Genomic DNA, 20614 nt, shown 5'->3' with positions numbered 1-20614 from the left:
TGAATTTACAACATGTGACCATGTGGATGTTGCAATGATCATAAGTGTGAAAAATGGTCATAATAACTTTTTTCAGTGCCTTTGTAACTTTGTTCACTAAGTGAACTGTTGTTAGTGGAGGATTAGATGTACAAGCTATTGTTTATCTGCAGAATGAAATAGCAAATATTATCTATTTTTTTGTATTTCCTCACATAAATTGCTCCAAATCAAAAGTTAATAGTGTCCATTCAAACTGTTAGTTCCATCAACTGCCTAATAATAATAACAATAACAATGAACAAGTATGACAAAAAAAATCAGATAGTATCAATAGTGATAGGTGTTTTGGACGCAATTCCAATACATTTGGAGCACCACTTGAACACCACTGGCATTGATAAAATTACTATCAGACAATTGCAAAGGGCAGTTTCATTTGAGTACCTGATGTCCTGCACCGATATCTTTAACACCATAAAACAATACCATCTTAACCCAGGTAGTGGCAAGGGCTCCATAGATCGACAAAAATGCAAATCCAGTCTAAACCTCTGGTTTACTGCACGATTAACCATAACAATTTTCCCATTTTATCTTTCTGTTATAAGCATTTAGTTTGGAAACAAATAAAACATATTATACTTACTAAAGCTGTTTGCTTGAATTTATTAAAGGAACTGTCAACATGTACATCTAATTTCTGATGCAGAACTCTGAGGTCCTCTTCATGCTTCTTTGCAATTTCTTCTTGTTCCTAAATAATACATTTATATTTCTTGTTACAATACTTAATTGATAATTTGCGCTATTTCATCTAATTAATAAAAACAGATAATGGGAATATACACACATATACATATATTTGTTAATTTGTTAATTAATTAATTCATTAATTGATTTAAGCTCATTTTTTTCCTGCAGGCTTATTCCTCCCAAATCTATTCAAATACTAAATCAGATTTATTATGAAATACAAAGAAACCCAAACTAACTCTCCACATTTTCCATTTTCAAAATAAGACTACTTATAACTTTAATATGTGACCTACTTACATCTTTTTTTTTTCTTCATCACTATTAACCTGTTACTTTCATTCTTTTGTATGCCTATCTAGGAGTTTTTCATGAATGATGCACAAAAATATTCAAGAAAAATAACTGAAATAATAGGAAGATGGTAACAGAAAGTATTGGTATACAAGTTTTTTCCCTAAGCCTAACCACAAATCCCATTATGAAACCTAAATATTCCACCTTCATTTTTATTTAAGTGTTCTAAATTATAATACCTCTCGTGCTTTGGCCAAAAGATGTTGGTACTTTTTCAGAATTTCTTCTTTCTGATTTAATCTTGCTTGCATATTTGCAATGGTCTGGTGTGCAATTTTCAGAGCATGGGGGTTTGTATTATCATCAATTTGATCTAGCTGCGCTACCAATTTCTCTCTCTCGGATGATGCTGGCAATTGCAATCTTAGTTCATTTATGACTTTGTCTCGTAACAGGATGTTTTGCTCTGCTTTCCACAAAGTGGCTTCTTTTTCTTTTAGCTTCTGAAACCAAGGAAATCCATATTATTGAAAAATTAATTAGAATCAGTTTCAGCAATACATATATTGTATATGACATTTCAATCAATTATGCTTCTATTGTGATATGATCATCCCTAAATATAAAACATGTGCAGATTAAAAAAAAACCTACAGCTTTGTAACTTTCTCCAAATTAAAAATACTAGAAGATCAGAGAGGAAGATTTGGGGTGGTGCGAGTAAAAGTGGGGTGATAATGATAGTGGCGGCAACGGCAAAAAAATGAACTCAGGATTTTCTAGATAGTCGCTCTGGAAAGAGAAAATATTAAAAAATAATTACAGGACATAATTTGGGGAGAGCTAGGTGGTAAAGTTTTTGCTAAGGACACTTAGTTTTATCTTTCCCGGCTTAGATACTATACAATGAGAGCCAGTTACAACATTTAAAATGCCTATAGTAGTACATTTCTTTTTTTGTCATCATAGCTAAAAAGGAACTTTAATTTATCAACTAGTAAATTGACAAGTTAAACTATCACAAAATAGTTTAAACCCATAGATTAAGATTTAAATGGTCAGAATTTGATCATCCTACTAGTTAAAGCTAATCACACACATTAAATTGATATTTGTTTTGTTGACATTTCATTAACAATATTTTCTATTTTCCATTTTTACTTAGGTAAACCTAAGAAATTTTGGTCTCAGCTAACACTCCTAGGTTTCCAGCTTATATACTATTTAAATGATAATTATTGTTAATTATTTGTGAAAAGTAACTAAAAAACTCTCCTAAGCTCTCTTGAATTGTGATAATTTTCTCCCTCTACTGGTCTGATAACATCATTAAAAACAGAGGATTCAATTAGGTGAATAGTTCTATTACCTCTTCTACAGATTTGCAGGTGGCTTGCATTTCCAGAATTGTTCGACTTTGTTCTCTAACTGTTTTAAGAGCTTGCTCAAGTTGATGTGGAAGAGACAAGGTAGGATCTGGAACTGTACCTGCAGCTTCATTAAACTGTAAAAGAGAGAAATAGATGGAAGATAAAGAGCAGCTCTCCACCAAAAAATATGGCTCTGTTATATAGCCTTAAATCAATGTAATTACCTTCTGAGCTGTACTTAATATGTCCTGTTTCTGACTGTCATATATATCCAGCTGACGTTCTAATTCTACTTCTCTTTTATCCCAGGCCATCTGTCGCTCCTCATGAAACTACAATTAGATAAGAATTTTATATGAAGAATGGTATCTAGGAATGGCAGCACTATAGCACACTGATATAAACTTAAATGCAAAAAAATGTTTTTATGAAAGATTAACAACAGTAATATTCTTAAGAGTACATAAATTTTTTGAAGAAAAAAAATGATGGTGGTATTTTTTCTGTACCTGGCCCTGCTGAACAATTTCTTCTTCCAAATGATTGATTGTCTCTTCATATTCAGAGAGGATATTTTTTAAATATTTAATCTCCTCATTTTTCCTGGATAATTCACGATTTAGTTTAAGTTCTTGGAGGCGAAGTTCTTCAATTTTTACATGCCACTCAATTACCTAATAATTTATAACAAGTCAAATCTCAACAGTAATTTAAACAACACAATTAATTCCAGTAAAGTAGCATAATAGTTAGGAATAGAACAAACGTTATGGCTTTTTAGAAAGGAATAAAAAGCTTTGAAACAAGCAATTCTTGATCTACCAAATAGGTGAAACTCGAAAAATTAGAATATCGTGCAAAAGTTCATTTATTTCAGTAATGCAACTTAAAAGGTGAAACTAATATATGAGATAGACTCATTACATGCAAAGCAAGATAGTTCAAGCCGTGATTTGTCATAATTGTGATGATTATGGCTTACAGCTCATGAAAACCCCAAACCCACAATCTCAGAAAATTAGAATATTGTGAAAAGGTGCAATATTCTAGGTTCAAAGTGTCCCACTCTAATCAGTGAATTAAGCCATAACACCTGCAAAGGGTTCCTGAGCCTTTAAATGGTCTCTCAGTCTGGTTCAGTAGGAATCACAATCATGGGAAAGACTGCTGACCTGACAGTTGTGCAGAAAATCATCATTGACACCCTCCATAAGGAGTGAAAGCCTCAAAAGGTAGGAAGTTGGATGTTCCCAAAGTTCTGTATCAAATCACATTAATAGAAAGTTATGTGGAAGGGAAAAGTGTGGAAGAAAAAGGTGCACAAGCAGCAGGGATGACCACAGCTTGGAGAGGATTGTCAGGAAAAGGCCATTCAAAAGTGTTGGGGACTTTCACAAGGAGTGGACTGAGGCTGGAGTCAGTGCATCAAGAGCCACCACACACAGACGGATCCTTGGCATGGGCTTCAAATGTTGCATTCCTCTTGTCAAGCCGCTCCTGAACAACAAACAACGTCAGAAGCGTCTTACCTGGGCTAAAGAAAAACAGACCTGGTCTGATGCTCAGTGGTCCAAAGTTCTCTTTTTTTGATGAGAGCAACTTTTGCATCTCATTTGGAAACCAAGGACCCAGAGTATGGAGGAAGAATGGAGAGGCCCACACTGCAAGATGCTTGAGGTCCAGTGTGAGGTTTCCATAGTCTGTGTTGATTTGGGGAGCCATGTCATCTGCTGGTGTTGGTCCACTGTGCTTCATTAAGTCCAGGGTCAATGCAGCCATCCACCAGGAGATTTTGTAGCACTTCATGCTTCCTTCCGCAGACGAGCTTTATGGGGATGCTGACTTCATTTTCCAGCAAGACTTGGCACCTGCCCACACTGCCAAAAGCACCAAAACCTGGTTCAATGACCGTGGGATTACTGTGCTTGATTGGCCAGCAAACTCGCCTGACCTGAACCCCATAGAGAATCTATGAGGCATTGCCAAGAGAAAGATGAGAGACATGACACCGAACAATACAGAAGAGCTGAAGGCCGCTATTGAAGCATCCTAGTCTTCCATAACACCTCAGCAGTACCACAGGCTGATAGCTTCCATGCCACGCCACATTGAGGCAGTAATTGCTGCAAAAGGGGCCCAAACCAAGTATTGAGTATATATGCATGCTTATACTTTTCAGAGGTCTGATATTGTTCTATGTACAATCCTTTTTTATTGATTGCATGTAATATTCTAATTTTCTGAGATTGTGGATTTGGGGTTTTCATGAGCTGTAAGCCATAATCATCATAATTATGACAAATCACAGCTTGAACTATCTTGCTTTGCATGTAATGAGTCTATCTCATATATTAGCTTCATCTTTTTAAGTTGCATTACTGAAATAAATGAACTTTTGTACGATATTCTAATTTTTTGAGTTTCACCTGTATACAAAGTTTAGTGCACATCTAATAATCTCTTTAAATTTGGGTCCAAACTAAGAAGATGACTTTATTTAAAAAATATAAATCACTGTGCACCACTAAGAAGGCTAGAAAGATGCTTAAATAGATAGGGTGATGGGAATAATAGTCAAAGCCTGATTTGGCACATGCAGGATTACATATAAAATCTTTCAATTTAAGACAGAATGTCTCAAACCTTTTGTGCTCCTCTTGCGTCTTTTAAAGTGGCTACTAGTTCTTCTATTCCTTTTAATTTCATCTCCAACTCCACTGCTCTGTTCTCTGCATTTCGACGTTCCTGCTGAGCTTGCTGGATATCTTCCATAGTTTTAAGTTTGTCATTCTGCAGTTGAATCATAGTCTTGGAGAACTTCTCCTGTTGAGCTAGGGGCAAAGCACCACTAAATTGCCTCCGTAATGACTGAATGGTTTGGCGTAAATGTTTGACTCTATTTTTCCCTTCGAGTCTTGCATAATATAATGCTTGCTCTTTGTCATCCAATTTTTGCTCTAAGCGCATGTTAGTGATCTCTGTGTTCTGAAGTTTTGATGTTGCAGCTGCCAACTTAGTTATAGCTGTAGCCTCACTAACCTGAAGAGCCACAATATGCTGATGTAATTTTGCAATAAGTGTTTTTTCATCTGATTGTACCTAAAATCCAATAAAATAAAAATAAATTAAATGTGTTTAAAAGAATAATACTACAAAGAACACTAAAAACTACCTGGGTATCGGAAATCACACCTGATAGTCCAAAATCTGCATTCTGAGTGATTCCACTTCTTTATCTCTGGATTGTTGCCGATTCTCCAGTGCAGTAACTTGTGTCTTAGCAATATCAGAAAGCTCCTTTAACCTTAAAGCAGAAGGAAAAGATACTGTAAGAGTTGGCAAGATCAGAAAAGCAGGCCTAAAATTGGATTATTAAAATAACAATATACCAGTATCAACCTACTCATAAACAAATGGCTCTCATTCCACTGCAACATAGAGAATGGAAAAAGTTGTAAGAGTTCAATCTTGAATGTATTATGTAAATGGTTTGATTCTTTCAAATTGAAGTAACTGATTTTCTTTTATATTAAATGAAAACTTAATTAAATGAGAATGCTTTCTAAAGTCACATGAAAGCTTCCTTTATAATAATCCCCAGCTTCATAAATTTGTAAAACAATTTTGGAATAAAAAGAAGTTAATTTAACAAAAAAACCAACAATCCCTGACAATATTTTTCCATTAAAAAGATCTTGTAACATGCATATATAGAAAAAAGATGAACTGCTGGGTAAATATCAATACACTTCCTCTTTTTTCAGCAAAGGGATAGAATTTTCATACTTACTTTGATATCTCAATCTTGAGTTCAGTTTCACTTTTCTCTAGCTCCATTATTCGACGTTTATCCACCTCACTTATTCCTTTACTCACACTGTTTGACAGTTCATCTCGCAAAGATTGTTCTACCTTCTGTGCTTCAAAGTTGATTTTTGTAAGCTAAGAAAGATCAAATTGAAATGAATTATACTGAGATAATATGTAACAATGCTTACACATACAGCTGGATAATTTATATCATGTACATTTTTATGATATTCTTAAACATGAAGAATAAGATTTAAAATGCAGACATCTGGCTAGGGCTTAGGATTTAAACAAATAGCTTTGTTTTCCAGTTGCATTTGTAACTTTGACTTACTAAACTAGAAGGAAACTCACTTCAAAACACAATCACTCTATATCTATTGCATGTGTATGACATTCTTGCCAAAAAGTCTAGGTAATGTGTTTTCATACAATTACATCAGATTTCAAAGCATACTCTTTTACAACTGCCTATCTAATTAATGAGTTATGTATGAAATCATCAAATACTCTCTATAAATATTGAAATAAAGATCTAGTAACGTGTATAGTACCTAGGCTAAATCTAATGCTTCTGACAAGAGGTGAAAAGACATGTATTTTATGTATTTAATCTGACAGTTGTATACTGTTATAACGTGGGATGTAACATTGCAGTAAGACATTTCTCTTTGAAATACATGCATGAGTTTGATTTTTTTATGTCAAATGTAGCAAGCAGCTTCATAAAAATAATGTATAATATATTAAATATAATGTTTGATGTTGGTGTTTGTTTTACAAGAGTTATAAGCCATTGCAATCACAGCTGATGATAGAAAGTTTGTAATTCTTTTCATCCAATCCATTATCCAAAAGGCAGGAATGAATGGCAGAAACCTGAAGCAGCAATGAGATCCACTTAGATTCCAAAACCAAAACTCACTTACAGTACAATCCTTTGCCTATTTACCTGAAATACAGCTGGCTGAATCAATGGAAGCTACTCAGAGATAAATATGTATATTATTGTACCTTTGATGTGAGTATAGATCTTGAGCATGTACATGCTCCCTGTTTTAATCAATAGCCCCTAAAAGCCTCTATCACCATGATTTTTTTTAAAACCAACGTTAACTCAATGACAGACAATTACAAATACAACAGCAGTCTATAATTGTATCAAACACTTAATGCAAGCTATGTAAATAAAGTTTAACCACCTCAGCAAATTTTGCTTCCAGTTCAATGTTACGTTCTTCTGCTTGTTTTAATGTATTTCGTAGGTGTTCATACATTCTCTGACAATGCTCCGCTCTCTGTCGTTCATTTAATTCCTTCATTTCAAGCATAGTAATTTTCTTAGAAATAGAAACAATCTCACTGTTGGTTATTGCTTTTGTAGCTTTGTCTGTAGTATTGTCTCCTAATAACAACAACAACAACAACATCATGTACAATAAAATGTAACTCAGATGCACTAGATACCTTTTAAAAAGAAATAAAATATAATACTAGTGTTACAGAGGAACAATATGTTAAATTTTCCAAAATGTTTATTATTTTAATATAAAAGAAAGCAGGAATATGACCCAGAAATCTAACCATTGTTTAATTATAACAGATTTATAATTTGTTGATGATCTAATCCCATTTGTGAGTCTGAAATACCTCACTTTTTCACTGAAGGCAGGAAAAAAAAAACTTTTCCAACTAGAACAAAGGATTTAACATATGTTAACGTTCTAATACAAGAAAAGAAACAGAGATATATCTAAATATTATGTTCTTTGTTCAACTCAATACATGGGTGTAATTAAGAATCTTACTCTCCCCAAACTTAGAATGTGAAATTGGTATTCCATCACTTCCCAAGTAAAAAGAAAAAATATACAAACTTGTCACCTTGCTAGTTTTACAGAAAAAAGGTTTTTTTTTACCATAACTATGTGCTTACCAAGTTTCACTGTTTGTTCCCAGGCTTGTTCAATTGTATGAAGTTTCTCTTTTGTAATTTCTAATTCCTTATTTAAAGATTCTATCTGATTTTTCAGAGATGTGTTCTCATGCTATGAAGGAACATGTAAAGGTAAATTATTTTTCTACTGTACATATAATTTGAATGGAATAACAGTACTGATTTTTAAAAGTTGGTCTGAATGAAATATACTTTGACTTTAACAGCAGTTTCATGGGGCTACTCCATAAAGTTCCCTTTCTAATTTTTGATGATAATGAAGCATCCAATTGAATTTTCTAATAGCTCGAAAAGTAAATGAAGGGATGAAGGGAACAATAGCGTTTGTTCAAAGTAATATAATATAAATAATATCACCTCTAGGTGCTCCATATTGTTTGTTCTTTGAATAAGCAAGTTATCTTTTTGAAGCATATCCCTGTATTTAGCAGTTAAGTCATTATATTGTTTATTAGCCATTTCAAGGTCATTTAGAGGTACACTATCATCCAATGCTTTTTGCAATGCTGCTATCTTGAAAGTTGCCATTTCCTAAATTGAAAAAGAGGAAATGTTTTTTTAGAATATAAAAGCTTAAATACTGATTTCAGGAAAATGTTGTCAATGGTCCCAAGGAAATTATTATTCCAAGAGTTACTAGAAATATATCTGTAGGAGTGGTACAGCTTGGGGGTGGAGTCAAAAGAAGAATCAGCCTAGAGTTTCTATGTTGCCACAAGCAGACTAAGCCCAAACCTTCATGAAAACCAGCTGGGTGACTTTGGGCCAGAAACTCTCTCAGTCCAACTCACCTCACACGGTTATTATTGTGGGGAACATAGAAGGAGCAAGGTGTGCTGGATATATTTACCACCCTGAACTATTTGTAAAAATAATAAAGGTGGGATATAAATAGGACAGGGCACGGCAGGGCAGGGCAGGGCAGGGCAAAGCAGAGCAGAGCAGAACAGAACAACAGAGTTGGAAGAGACCTTGGAGATATTCTAGTCCAATCCCCTGCTTAGGCAGGAAACTCTACACTCTACACCAGTGGTTCCCAAACTAGGCAACTTTAAGACTTGTGGACTTCTGCTCTGCTGGCTGGAGAATTCTGGGAGTTGAAGTCCACAAGTCTTAAAGTTGCCAAGTTTGGGAACCACTGCCCTACACCACTTCAGACAAATGGTTATCCAGTATCTTCTTTAGAAATTCCAGTTTGGAAGTCAGAAAAGATGAGAGCTTTCATAGCACAATATGAGTTATGGACACTCGGGCAGTGGAATTTTCAACTGACTGGTTGCAAGTTTCCTTTGTACAGACTTTCCTCATAGCCTCAGCATCTCAAAGGGCCCTGCCCTTCATTGAACACAATGACCCTATTATTGATAACTATCAGAACTACATGGAAAACTTCAGGGACCAGTTCAGGAATCTGATAAGAGAGATTACAGCAATATACAGGATTCATGAACTTGATAACACATAATCAAATTATGTACAACTGAACGATACAGTATGATGAACAAACTTGGATAAAATAACACATACTTTGAATCTTTGCAAAGATCCAATCTTTTCTCGAACTGTCACTTCCATTGATATCATGTCAGTCTTCATTTTATCATTTTCTTTGCGAAGATGCCTTTCCATTTCAAGTAATGTTGTGTATTGTCTTGTTATTGATCTTTCTTTTACTCTCAGAACAGTTATTTTTCTACTATAATCTGCAAATAGTTGTTTAGTATCATCAGTATCCTTTTCAAGCGCATCCAATAAATCCTGTGGAAAGTTTCCAGTATTATAGACAGTGTAGTCAACATTTGGTAAGCATTTTACTCATGCATAATTAACAGATTCTGGATTATAAAGCTTCATTCATATCATTAATCTACTCCACCTTTCCGCAGACCCAAGTGTTTTCCCCCAAAAAATCTATTCAGAGAATAAGTATATTAACAGCTAGGAAAACGGCTTTTCCTCCCTATTCCTCTTTGTATGTAGTGATAAATATGGGGAAAGTGAAAACTTTAGCAAATCAAAGACCACTTGCTAATACTGTAGGGGAAAATATTAAATGATATTCTTAGGATTATGGTTAATGAACATTTTCTGTTTTCATGTAAATTAAAATTTACTACATTCAAATGAAAATAATCTCCTTACAGTATATTCCTTTATTTTTGTATCATCTTCCTCCTTTTGATACTCCAATCTTTTCTTTTCCTGTAGTATTTTCTCATTAACAACTTTCCAGTGTTCCCTTTCACTAAAAAAGAGAGAAGTTTTCAATAAATGCATACATACTTAAGGCCATTCTTTTTTATCAGCCTGTAAAATATAGTTTTAACAAGTTAGGTGGATGCCTAGGTTTGAAAGTTTAGATTAAAAAGTTATAAACAATTTCTCAAAAAGAACTGATTAACAAAACAGAACTTGTAAGAAAGAACATTATAGTATTAATTGAATGTTTTGGTATTACAAATTGTTTTGTTTTGCCTCTCATGTTTAGTCCAAAGAAGTTTAAACTGTTATTTTCTAAATAATCAAAATTAGAATATCAGAACACTATACAATGCAGATGGTCTAATTTTAGAGATCCATAACTCAACAGATTGTGTAAATTTAGCAAAAAAAAAATCCAAATGTCATAAATCACATGAAAAACAATGTTTTATTTCATTAAGGAATGTTAATACATTGTTTAATTAATTTTTTTAATGTTCAGGGTTAGATCTTGGATCTGAAGAGAAGAGACAGGAATTCTTATTATGTACTGTAATAATTGTAACAGATGTGTTCAGAAACTACTTAATCTAGACAGAATTTGGTATTTTATCTGATGCTAAATATAGAAAGATATCGATTGTCCTGCTCATTTGTCTCTTCTCTCATATTCAACCAGAATAACTACTTCAAGTCTTAGGCAGAAAAAGCTAATATTATCATGATTTGAAAATGTTAATTTTTGACACGAGTATCAATTTAAAAATCTGTAATTTGGTAATATGAACCCATAAAGGAGTAAAAATTACTAATAAGCTGAGTTAAATTTATTATGGTGATAGGGCAGCTCAAAAAAACTATGATAAAATTCTCATTTCTTCGATTAACAAAGATATTTTGACTTTCTAATCAAAAGAATCAGAAGGAAAAATCACTATACCTTTGATATTCTTTATACAACAAGCCTTGTTGATGGCGGATAACTGCAAATTTTCTCTTATATTCTTCTATTGCCTCTTCTAATTTTTTAAAGAGCAGTTCTTTGTTTTCAAATTCCTAATAATACACATAAATTAAAAATATGATACCTCTCTACTTCAATTCCAATGTTACTGCTTGGAACACTGTCGTCTTGAAGTTAATGAAGTTAGTGAATTAATACTTAACAGCAATGGATTTGATTCTATAAGCATATGTTAACAAAAAATTCTATGCTCATTTTATGTAGGCATGCTATTATATGTGTGTATATTATATAATAAGCATTCATACTTATATAATAAGCATTCATACTTCCTAAAAACTAGTTTAGGAAAAAATATTAATTGAAAAGCTTAAGTTTAACTCATGAATGAAGAAACTATATGTGCATGTTCTCCCTGAACCTTTGTTCTGTTTCTGTATATGGAAAAAAATCTGACAGATTGGACATATAGAAATACATATACTATTTAGTTTAATGTTATTTACCTGCAAAAGATGTATTAAATATTCATTCTGGGAATTAATGATGTTCACACTAGAAGGAGACATCCCTTCTGGAAGACTTGGTGATTTAAATATTATGTTGCCACTTTCTGATTTTTTCAGCATCTCAATTTCATTTTCTAGATTTGCAATCTGAAAAATAAACATTAGAAAATAACAAGGGAGGGAAGAAAAACATCTCTAAAATCTCTGAAGTTTTATCTAGCCCATCTCACTAAAAATGACTGGAAAATTCCACGGTTATAAATTAGAAAACCTTCTCTGGAAGTCCATAGTACCAAATCATACTATACTGTATGTAAAGCTTCATATATTTTAACAGCTTTAAAACAAGTACAGCAGAAAAGCACTTGGAACATCACTCTGTCACTCACAACAGATATAATTCACTAATCCAGTCCAGAGACAAACAAGAAATTCCATTAAAAACAATTTGCAACACAAATAGCTCTGAATGGGACTCCTCTTAACTTTTTTTCCAGTAGTAGCAGAGATAATTTTGAAAGCCAAGGTAATCTACATACTTTTGTACTTGCTTTAGCTAGCTGGTTAGAAAAGTTTACTGCTTCTTTCCGAGATTCTCTCAATTCTTTGCGCAATTCTTCATTTCGGCCTGTCAGTTGGTCCACTTGGGCCTTAAAATGCAAGCTGGCATCAAAAGCTCCTTCTGCATTCTTTAATTCAATTGCCTGTCAACAATTAATTCATCACAAAAGTAAGTATTTTCAATTAAATTATGGAAAATTTTCAGTTCCTTCCAAATAACAGAACTCTATTAGTAGTCCAAGTACTCCACAAGATAGTGCTCTCCAAAAGTTTGGAACCATGCTTCCTATTATCTGTAACTATAACAAGTGATCTTACTGGATTTATAGATGAAAATAAGTTCATTTGATGTTCTATAGCTTAATACAGCTTAATTTAAAATCATAAAGAATGATTTATATGATGAAATTAAATATATCACTGAATTGCAATGAATAAAAAACACATCACAAATGAAATCAGACACCAACTTTAATCTACAACTCTCTTGGAAAAAAATTCTAAAGAATGAGGAAAACAAAAGGAATCAATTTATGTGCAAGCTGCAATACCAGGCATTACCATTTCCAAAAAATTACCAAGAAAATTAAAAGGGAAAAATATTCACTAGAGATTTTTCTTCTTTCTCCAAGATAAGATAAGGGGATCTGGCAGGTAATTGATTTTGGTCCCTTATGTAAGCCTTTTTGATTCGTCTTTGTCACTATCTCACCCCAAGCCATTATTTTGTACTTATCTTCACTAACAAAACAGCTACAAACAGTTTAGTAAGATTCCTTCCAGCTATCTCTGCCTTTAGAGCATATGAAACACTTTGTATAGTTCTATGAATACAGAGGTAGAGCACTATGATATTAATAGTGCTGATTAGGGTTATGGAAACATTCATGAAAGACTGCTGATGCACAGTTCACTTCCAAAACCATTATAATAGGTAAATTACAATGCAAAGTATGTTCAGTATATAATGTTGCAGAATGGATTACAACAGTCTCAGCAATTGCCTATTATCTCTTTTATTTAAGTCTCTTCTGATAAGGGTAAAAATGCTTGGCTCCTCCAGATAGATTCTAATCACAAACCATTCATTGTAGACAGAAAAAGATGGTATATGCCTTCTAGGTGACATTATAGGAGAATTCCATTCTTAGGAATTCTATCAGGAGGTTGTAAACACAGGGATTATTGTTGCTATAGTTTGTTTCAAATTCTGTAAAATTTTCAGCTATATTTAGCTAGAGGCATAACTGATATATTTTTCTATTTTGTGAGCTATTTTTAAAAAACTCATAAACATGAAATCCATTGAATGAGAGATATTAGACTAAGCTAAATAATAATAATAAAAAAAACAAGAGACTCACATTTACTAACCGCTCCAGACTAGGAATTATAAGAGCACTTTCTCCATCTTTCACACCTGGATCCTTTTGCAAATCCTTTATTGCTTGTAAAATTTCTTTCATGCCTTGTTGAAGGTGCTTGTTTTCTTGTACCAACTCTTTCACTACAATTACAATGCATATTGTTCACATCAGGACACCATGGAATAGAATGAGTTCACATTCATATGTATTTTTAATAGACAGGCTTGAAACATCAGCTTGACTCTTTATCGCCACTTAGTTGTACTATTCGATATTGAGATTTGAAATAAATAGAGAAGCTTCACTTAATCCAGAAAACAACAGATAGTTGGCAGTTGTGAGGGCAATTTTGTTGCAACAAGTTAAGAGTCTGGAGGCTCACAAATGTTTCTCTGTGGTGATGCAAATGCAATGGAACTCCCTGCCTCCTGAAATCTGATTAGTTTTAATAAGGCTTTAGAAAATTGCTAAAAACACAGTTGGCTTACAGATGACAGAATTTAATTCTATTTTGGTTGGTTGTTTTCTGATTTTATCTGTGATTTAATTTTAGGGTTGTTTACTACTTATTGTTATGTATTGTGGATATTCCTCATGGCAACAAGTCCCTCATGGCAGAGCTTGCCATCCTCTAGTAGTTCATGCAAAGGTTTGCAAGATTTAAAACAGAGACCAAGTTTCATTTTGGTTGATCCACTAATTATTGCAGAGTTTACATATAGTTACATTTCTTATGGGAACTATAAACTATAAACCCATAAGATATTTATTGTCAATTTACCTCTTCAATTTTCCTAGCTTTCAGTTTTATCAATCAATAATTATTTTGATGTTTAATTATCTATTGACTTTAAGTGATTGAACCTGACCTACAATTAGAAAGATTTAGATTCAGATAGAATTAGAAAGCTATATTCATCTAATATCAAGGCAGAAGCTTGACTCCTCTTTAGTCATAATTCCATTATACTTTCAACATTAAAAGTTGCAAGACATATTTTGAAAACATTGAGAAGGAAATAGAATTCTGACCCTTATTCATTCAATGAACTTACATTTTGGGATAACCCAGCATACTATTATTGAAAAACGGAAAATGGGTTATAAATTAACACTTCTGGATTGCTAATATTCACTTTTTGCTTGTGAAGTGACTTTATTGATATAATGAATATCAATATTATTCAGAAAATTGAGCATTTTTCTATATGTATTTTTTCATTTATTATGTTAATACCATTTTCTTTTTCTACTTTAGACTAAAGCAATTTTTTAAAAATAAAAATTCAGCTTACAATTGGATTTCAATTTCATTATTACAGTCCTGTTTTGTTCCAAATCTTTTTCTCGTTCATTTAATTCTTTGGCAAGGTAATCATTCTGTTAACAAAAATGACATGAGCATAAAAAACAGAATTTCAGTTTTAAAAATGGAATTAGTTAATAAATCATTAACTAAGAGTTCGAAGAATCAATTAAAACCTACATGTCATACATTTTTAACCATGTATATGATACAGTATATTTGAATATATGGATAGTCAAACGCTATAGGCCAGGAAGTAATTACAGTCACAAAATATGAAATAATTTAATTCTTATCATGCTACAAACACCAAGTTTTTTTATATTATATTTGGAACCTTGAACTACCTCAAATTTCTGGCTCCTGCATCTTTCAAGCTCTAGCTCTGCATTTTTATTCAGTGTGTTCTTGGCGAACAAGTCTCTTAATATCTGCTCATTCTGAAGAATAAGTAATAATTAGTGCATAATTATCTATGTCTTAACATCAATAAGCTTTAATATTACCTATGTCTTGTTAACATGTGTTTATTATCAAGTGATTACTAAAGAATTTCTAGATGATCAACATTTGTCAAGCTCCTTAATTGTAAGGCACATGCAAAGAACAAAGATTAGAGATTTGGCTACAAACTATTAAAAATCCAGATAGAAACTCCTTAGCCCTTCTTTATTAATGAGGTTATGAAGGCAAGGCCTATTTGAGTCTCTTTTTCTCAAAACATTTACACGATAGTCTAAGATAACGTTTGCTGGATAAGTCTAACACAGATTCTCCCATCTATAGATGGATTGTTGTGTATTCCCCTTTCTTTCTTAGTTTCAGCAGATTCTTATACAGCAGCATTAAAATTCTGCTGTGAAAATAGGGAAATGCCCATTTGTCCAGTTAAGACCAGTCAGGCAATGACAATTCATTCAAATACATATTATGATCTAGCCATTATTATGACAAATAGTAACTGTAGATAGTAATCTAAAAATATATGTGGAAGGTGTCTCACCTCTGACCTAAGGAACATTATTTCACTCCTCAGCTGTCTTATGAGATTTTCAACTCGATCTACCTGATATGCCTTCAATGACTGACCATATTCTCCTTCCAAGAGCTCTACTGGCCATGATTCTGAAAAATACAGGTCTTTGCCGGTGTCTTGCAAATCTGTTCTCAAATCCATCAATTTTATTTCAGAATTATCTTCCTCATTTTTTAATAGGATTTCCTGCACTATATAGGATGATATAGGCTTCCTGAGCAGAGAAGATGGCAGCCCTTCCTGAAAATCCAAAGGTTGTTTCTGTACAGAGCACAATGGCATTTGGGAGTGACAAGAAGCTTCTGTTTTCTTCATCTCCCTTTCCTCTCTTTGTATATGCTTTTTATCAGCCCTTTCAGTTCTTTCCAGCACAGAAAATGAAACTGGACAATCTGCGCTGTTCGGATTCTTATTGCTGACTGAACATAAAGCTGTCCCTAGAATTTCTGTGGATGTTTGCTCTAGTGAACTGTAAAACTCATCTACTGTAAAAGCCTTAGAACTATCACTGTTATCTTCCACTTGTACCTGTGGAGCAAGTTGAGAACAAGAAAGAAACCTTTTTCACTTTTTCAGACAAAATTAGAAAAACTCAATTTAATTCCACAGATCTTTTAGAAAAACAAATTAAGTTTCCGTCTTCTATTTTTTTTTCTTTGAGTATTTTCCGTAATCTATGGACTAAAACTTTCCTCTTTCATTACTGTGGGTGTTTTTTTAACTCATTTAAGAATCGGACCATTTTTTAAAATTTGAAATACAAAATGGTACAAAAAGAAACAAAGAAGTGGTAACATTCTAACATTGTAACGCTGCTACTTGGAAGCTAGGTGTTTGTGTATTGGAAATGAAATACTTCTTTGACTGATCCTGGCTTGGCACTTCAAGGACTCAGAGCTTGTTTATATAGAGTGATAAGAAGAAGAAAAACACAGACTGTTCCTTTGAAGTAACCAGAGAAAGTTGAAATTTTATTGTGATGCTTAATTTTGGTAAAACCTACTAAGCTAGAGTAGCAGTGTTTGTCAGCTGGAAATCATGGCACAATTTCAACACCAGAAAGAAGTTTTAAATCTGCAAAAGATATTCTCAGAAATACAGAAATTATCAAATACATATGAGAGGATAGAGAGGAAGTTGGATTACTTAGTGCATCTAATAGTAAATATGACAGAGAAGTTGAAGATGTTCATCAAATGGAAAAAGTGGCGATTAAAATCCAAAAAATCAAAGAGGAAACTAAATATAAAGAAATTAAAATTGCTGATACTTATGGTGATTGGTTTGTCTCTGAAAATGGAAAGAATGGAACACTGAAAGAGGAATTAAATGGAGGGGAAACTTACCCCAGATGGGAAGATACAGAAGAGGAAAAAATAAAAGAATGTATGAACTTAAAGAGAGAAACCTTATTAGCAATAGTTTTGATAACACCACCGACAATCAAAGATAAGCAGGTTAAGGAAACAGAAGAAGGGCATCGAAATTACATGAGAGATCTTATAAGCAAAGAGTTGCTAAGAGGAGTCCATACACAGCTGATTAAGGAGATGGTTAGAGGACTGATGCCACAAATGGCAGAAGATATGACACGGTTTTGTTATTGGAAAGATACTGGTTGATAGATGGAAGAGTATAATTTAAAACTAGCTAACCTTAGCGCAATTTAGTGATAATAGATATAGTTAAATAAATAATTGATAATGATAATAATGTATACAATGTGTAGTGTTATGATAAGTAATAACTGAAGTAATATTCATATCGAATGGCACCCATGAAAGGAAGATTAGAAACCCTTTTGGATTATATATAAAGGTTAATAATAATAATAATAATTATACAATTGTATCACAGCGGCCAGTTGTTTCGCCGGATTTGGCATTGGTTACTAGTCGGGCCCCACCCAGGGGCCTAGGACGTCGTAACGTATTTTCGTAATATGCGTGCAGATCCAAGCAGTGCGGCTTTTTGCATTTGACTGATGGTGATTTTGTCAATTTTTAACTGTTTTAAATGTAATTCCAGTGCTTTTGGAATAGCACCCAGTGTGCCAATTACCACTGGAATTACCACTGCTGGTTTGTGCCATAGTCGTTGAATTTCGATTTTTAAGTCCTGGTATCTTGCGATTTTTTCATGTTCCTTCTCGGCGACCCTGCTATCACCTGGTATTGCAATGTCTATGATTGTGACCTTATTTTTCTCAACCAGTGTGATGTCTGGTGTATTATGCGCCAGTATTTTGTCAGTTTGTATACGGAAATCCCACAAGATCTTGACCATCTGATTTTCGGTGACTTTTTCAGGCTGATGTTCCCATCAGTTTGTTGCTGTTTTAATATTATAATTTTTGCACAAATTCCAATGGATCATTTGTGCTACTGAATTGTGCCGCAATTTATAATCAGTCTGCGCGATTTTTTTACAGCAGCTGAGTATGTGATCAACAGTTTCATCAGCTTCTTTGCAAAGTCTGCATTTGGCATCATCAGAGGATTTTTCGATTTTGGCCTTAATGGCATTTGTGCGGATAGCTTGTTCTTGCGCAGCCAGGATTAGTGACTCTGTTTCTTTCTTTAATGTACCTGTTTTTAACCATAACCAAGTTTGTTCACTGTCCACTTTATCTTTTATTTTTTCCAGAAATTGACCATGCAGTGCTTTGTTCTGCCAACTCTCCATTCTTGATTTTATCACATCTTTTCTGTATTCTTGTTTTGTCTGTTGGGCCTTCAGTAGATTTTTGTTCTTTACTTCAATTAATAGATGTTCTTGACTTTCTTTTAAATAATCAGCCAGTGCATGTTTTTCCTCTTCAACTGTTTGCTTCACTTGTAATAATCCTCTGCCACCTGATTTTCGGGGCAGATACAGTCTATCAGTATCACCACGTGGATGTAAACTGTAGTGCATTGTCATTAGTTTCCTGGTTTTTCAGTCCAAAAGGTCCAAATCAGCTTGTGTCCAGTTAACTATGCCAGCTGTGTATCTTATAACTGGTATTGCCCAGGTATTTATGGCCTTGATTGTATTTCCACCATTCAATTTAGATTTCAAAATTTTCCTAACTCTGTTGGTGTACTCTCGCCTGACAATAGTTTTTACTTCTCCATGCTTGATGTTATCCAACTGCAGAATGCCTAAGTATTTGTAGGCTTCATTTTCTTTGCATTTAATTAGTTGGCCATTGGGCATTTCAATTCCCTCAGATGCAGTGATTTTGCCCCTTTTTATGGATACAGTGGCGCATTTTTCCATGCCAAACTGCATTGAAATATCGGTGCTGAATACTCGGACTGTATTTGTCAATGATTGGATTTCTATTTCTGACTTTCCATAGAGTTTCAAATCATCCATATATAGTAAATGCGAAATTTTTTCAGCTTTTTTGGCTGTTTGGTAGCCTAATTTCATTTTTTTAAAGATTACTGATATTGGGATCATTGCGATGATGAAGAGAAGAGGTGAAAGTGAATCACCCTGGAAAATTCCTCGCTTGATATTAACCATTCCGTAGCTCTCATTCCCTACTGCCAACTCAGTTCTCCATTGTTTCATTGCCTTTTCAGTAAAGGATGTAATATTTTTGCTAATGCCAGTTGTTTCTAAGCATTTTATGATCCAACTATGTGGCAGTGAGTCAAATGCCTTTTTGTAATCAATCCAGACCATATTCAAGTTCGTTTTTCTGTTCTTACAATTTTCTAATATCATTTTATCAATTAGAAGCTGATCTTTTGTGCCCCTGCTCCTTCTTTTGTTGCCTTTTTGCTCTACTGGCAAGATGTTGTTTGTTTCCAAATAATCCATCATGTTATCTGCAATAATGCCTGTGAGTAATTTGAAGGTTGTTGGCAAGCATGTTATTGGTCTATAGTTTTCAGGTGTTGTTCCTTTAGTTGGATCTTTCTGAATCAAGTATGTTTTTCCAGTTGTCAACCATTCATCAATTTGGCCCTTTTGTAAAATTTCATTCAGTTGCCTGGCTAATATTGCATGTAAACTGGTCAGATATTTGAGCCAGAAACCATGTAATTGGTCCTTTCCAGGTGATGTCCAATTCTTTACCTTTTTAACTCGATTTTTGATCATCTCAGTTGTTATTTCTAATACTTGCATTTGTTTGTTGCCAATGCTTTTCTCAAAGTCATGTATCCACTTTGCTTCCTTGTTGTAGTCCTTTGCATTTTCCCACAATTCTTTCCAGAATTCAACTGTGGCCTGCTTTTCTGGTTTTTCACTTTTGGTGTCACGATTCACATTAAGACTTTGATAAAAACACCGTTGGTCTGATCGAAATTGCTGATTTTGTTTATATTGGATGATTCGTGCCTCATATCTTTCAATTTTTCTAGCTGTTGCTGTTATTTGCTGTTTTACAATCTCTACAGCTTCATTGATGTTTCTTGTATCCAATCTATATCTTCTGATTAGCCGATCTATGATTTTGTTGTTTTTAAGCCGTTGCTCATGCATGTTCTTTAAGTTACTAGCATC

General features: G+C 33.6%; 1 protein-coding gene across 4 annotated transcripts in view; it reads right to left on the bottom strand.

Moving 5' to 3' along the window:
- Nucleotides 1–20614, bottom strand: part of CEP290 (centrosomal protein 290) — a 75885-nt gene that overhangs the window by 30814 nt on the left and 24457 nt on the right. For 2 of the 4 annotated variants that reach the window (XM_087723367.1, XM_087723368.1), the window contains 19 exons: nt 15426–15518; nt 15068–15152; nt 13770–13912; nt 12384–12548; nt 11842–11991; nt 11312–11427; nt 10312–10414; nt 9697–9927; nt 8527–8700; nt 8149–8260; nt 7415–7617; nt 6193–6344; nt 5595–5706; nt 5046–5501; nt 2912–3076; nt 2627–2734; nt 2402–2536; nt 1272–1535; nt 629–736 (listed from right to left, as the gene is read on the bottom strand). In XM_087723367.1, the coding sequence (XP_087579493.1) occupies nt 629–736; nt 1272–1535; nt 2402–2536; nt 2627–2734; nt 2912–3076; nt 5046–5501; nt 5595–5706; nt 6193–6344; nt 7415–7617; nt 8149–8260; nt 8527–8700; nt 9697–9927; nt 10312–10414; nt 11312–11427; nt 11842–11991; nt 12384–12548; nt 13770–13912; nt 15068–15152; nt 15426–15518 (3075 nt within the window). The remainder of the gene's footprint in view (nt 1–628; nt 737–1271; nt 1536–2401; nt 2537–2626; nt 2735–2911; nt 3077–5045; nt 5502–5594; nt 5707–6192; nt 6345–7414; nt 7618–8148; nt 8261–8526; nt 8701–9696; nt 9928–10311; nt 10415–11311; nt 11428–11841; nt 11992–12383; nt 12549–13769; nt 13913–15067; nt 15153–15425; nt 15519–20614) is intronic. The other 2 variants (XM_087723369.1, XM_087723370.1) reach the window with 1 other exon arrangement.

This window comes from Thamnophis sirtalis, unplaced genomic scaffold (assembly GCF_051295495.1).
Source record: "Thamnophis sirtalis isolate CommonGarterSnake01/CBP01778 unplaced genomic scaffold, rThaSir2_p1.2 scaffold_9, whole genome shotgun sequence".
Classification (NCBI taxonomy): Eukaryota; Metazoa; Chordata; class Lepidosauria; order Squamata; family Natricidae; genus Thamnophis; species Thamnophis sirtalis.
This window is presented reverse-complemented; position numbering and strand designations above follow the sequence as displayed.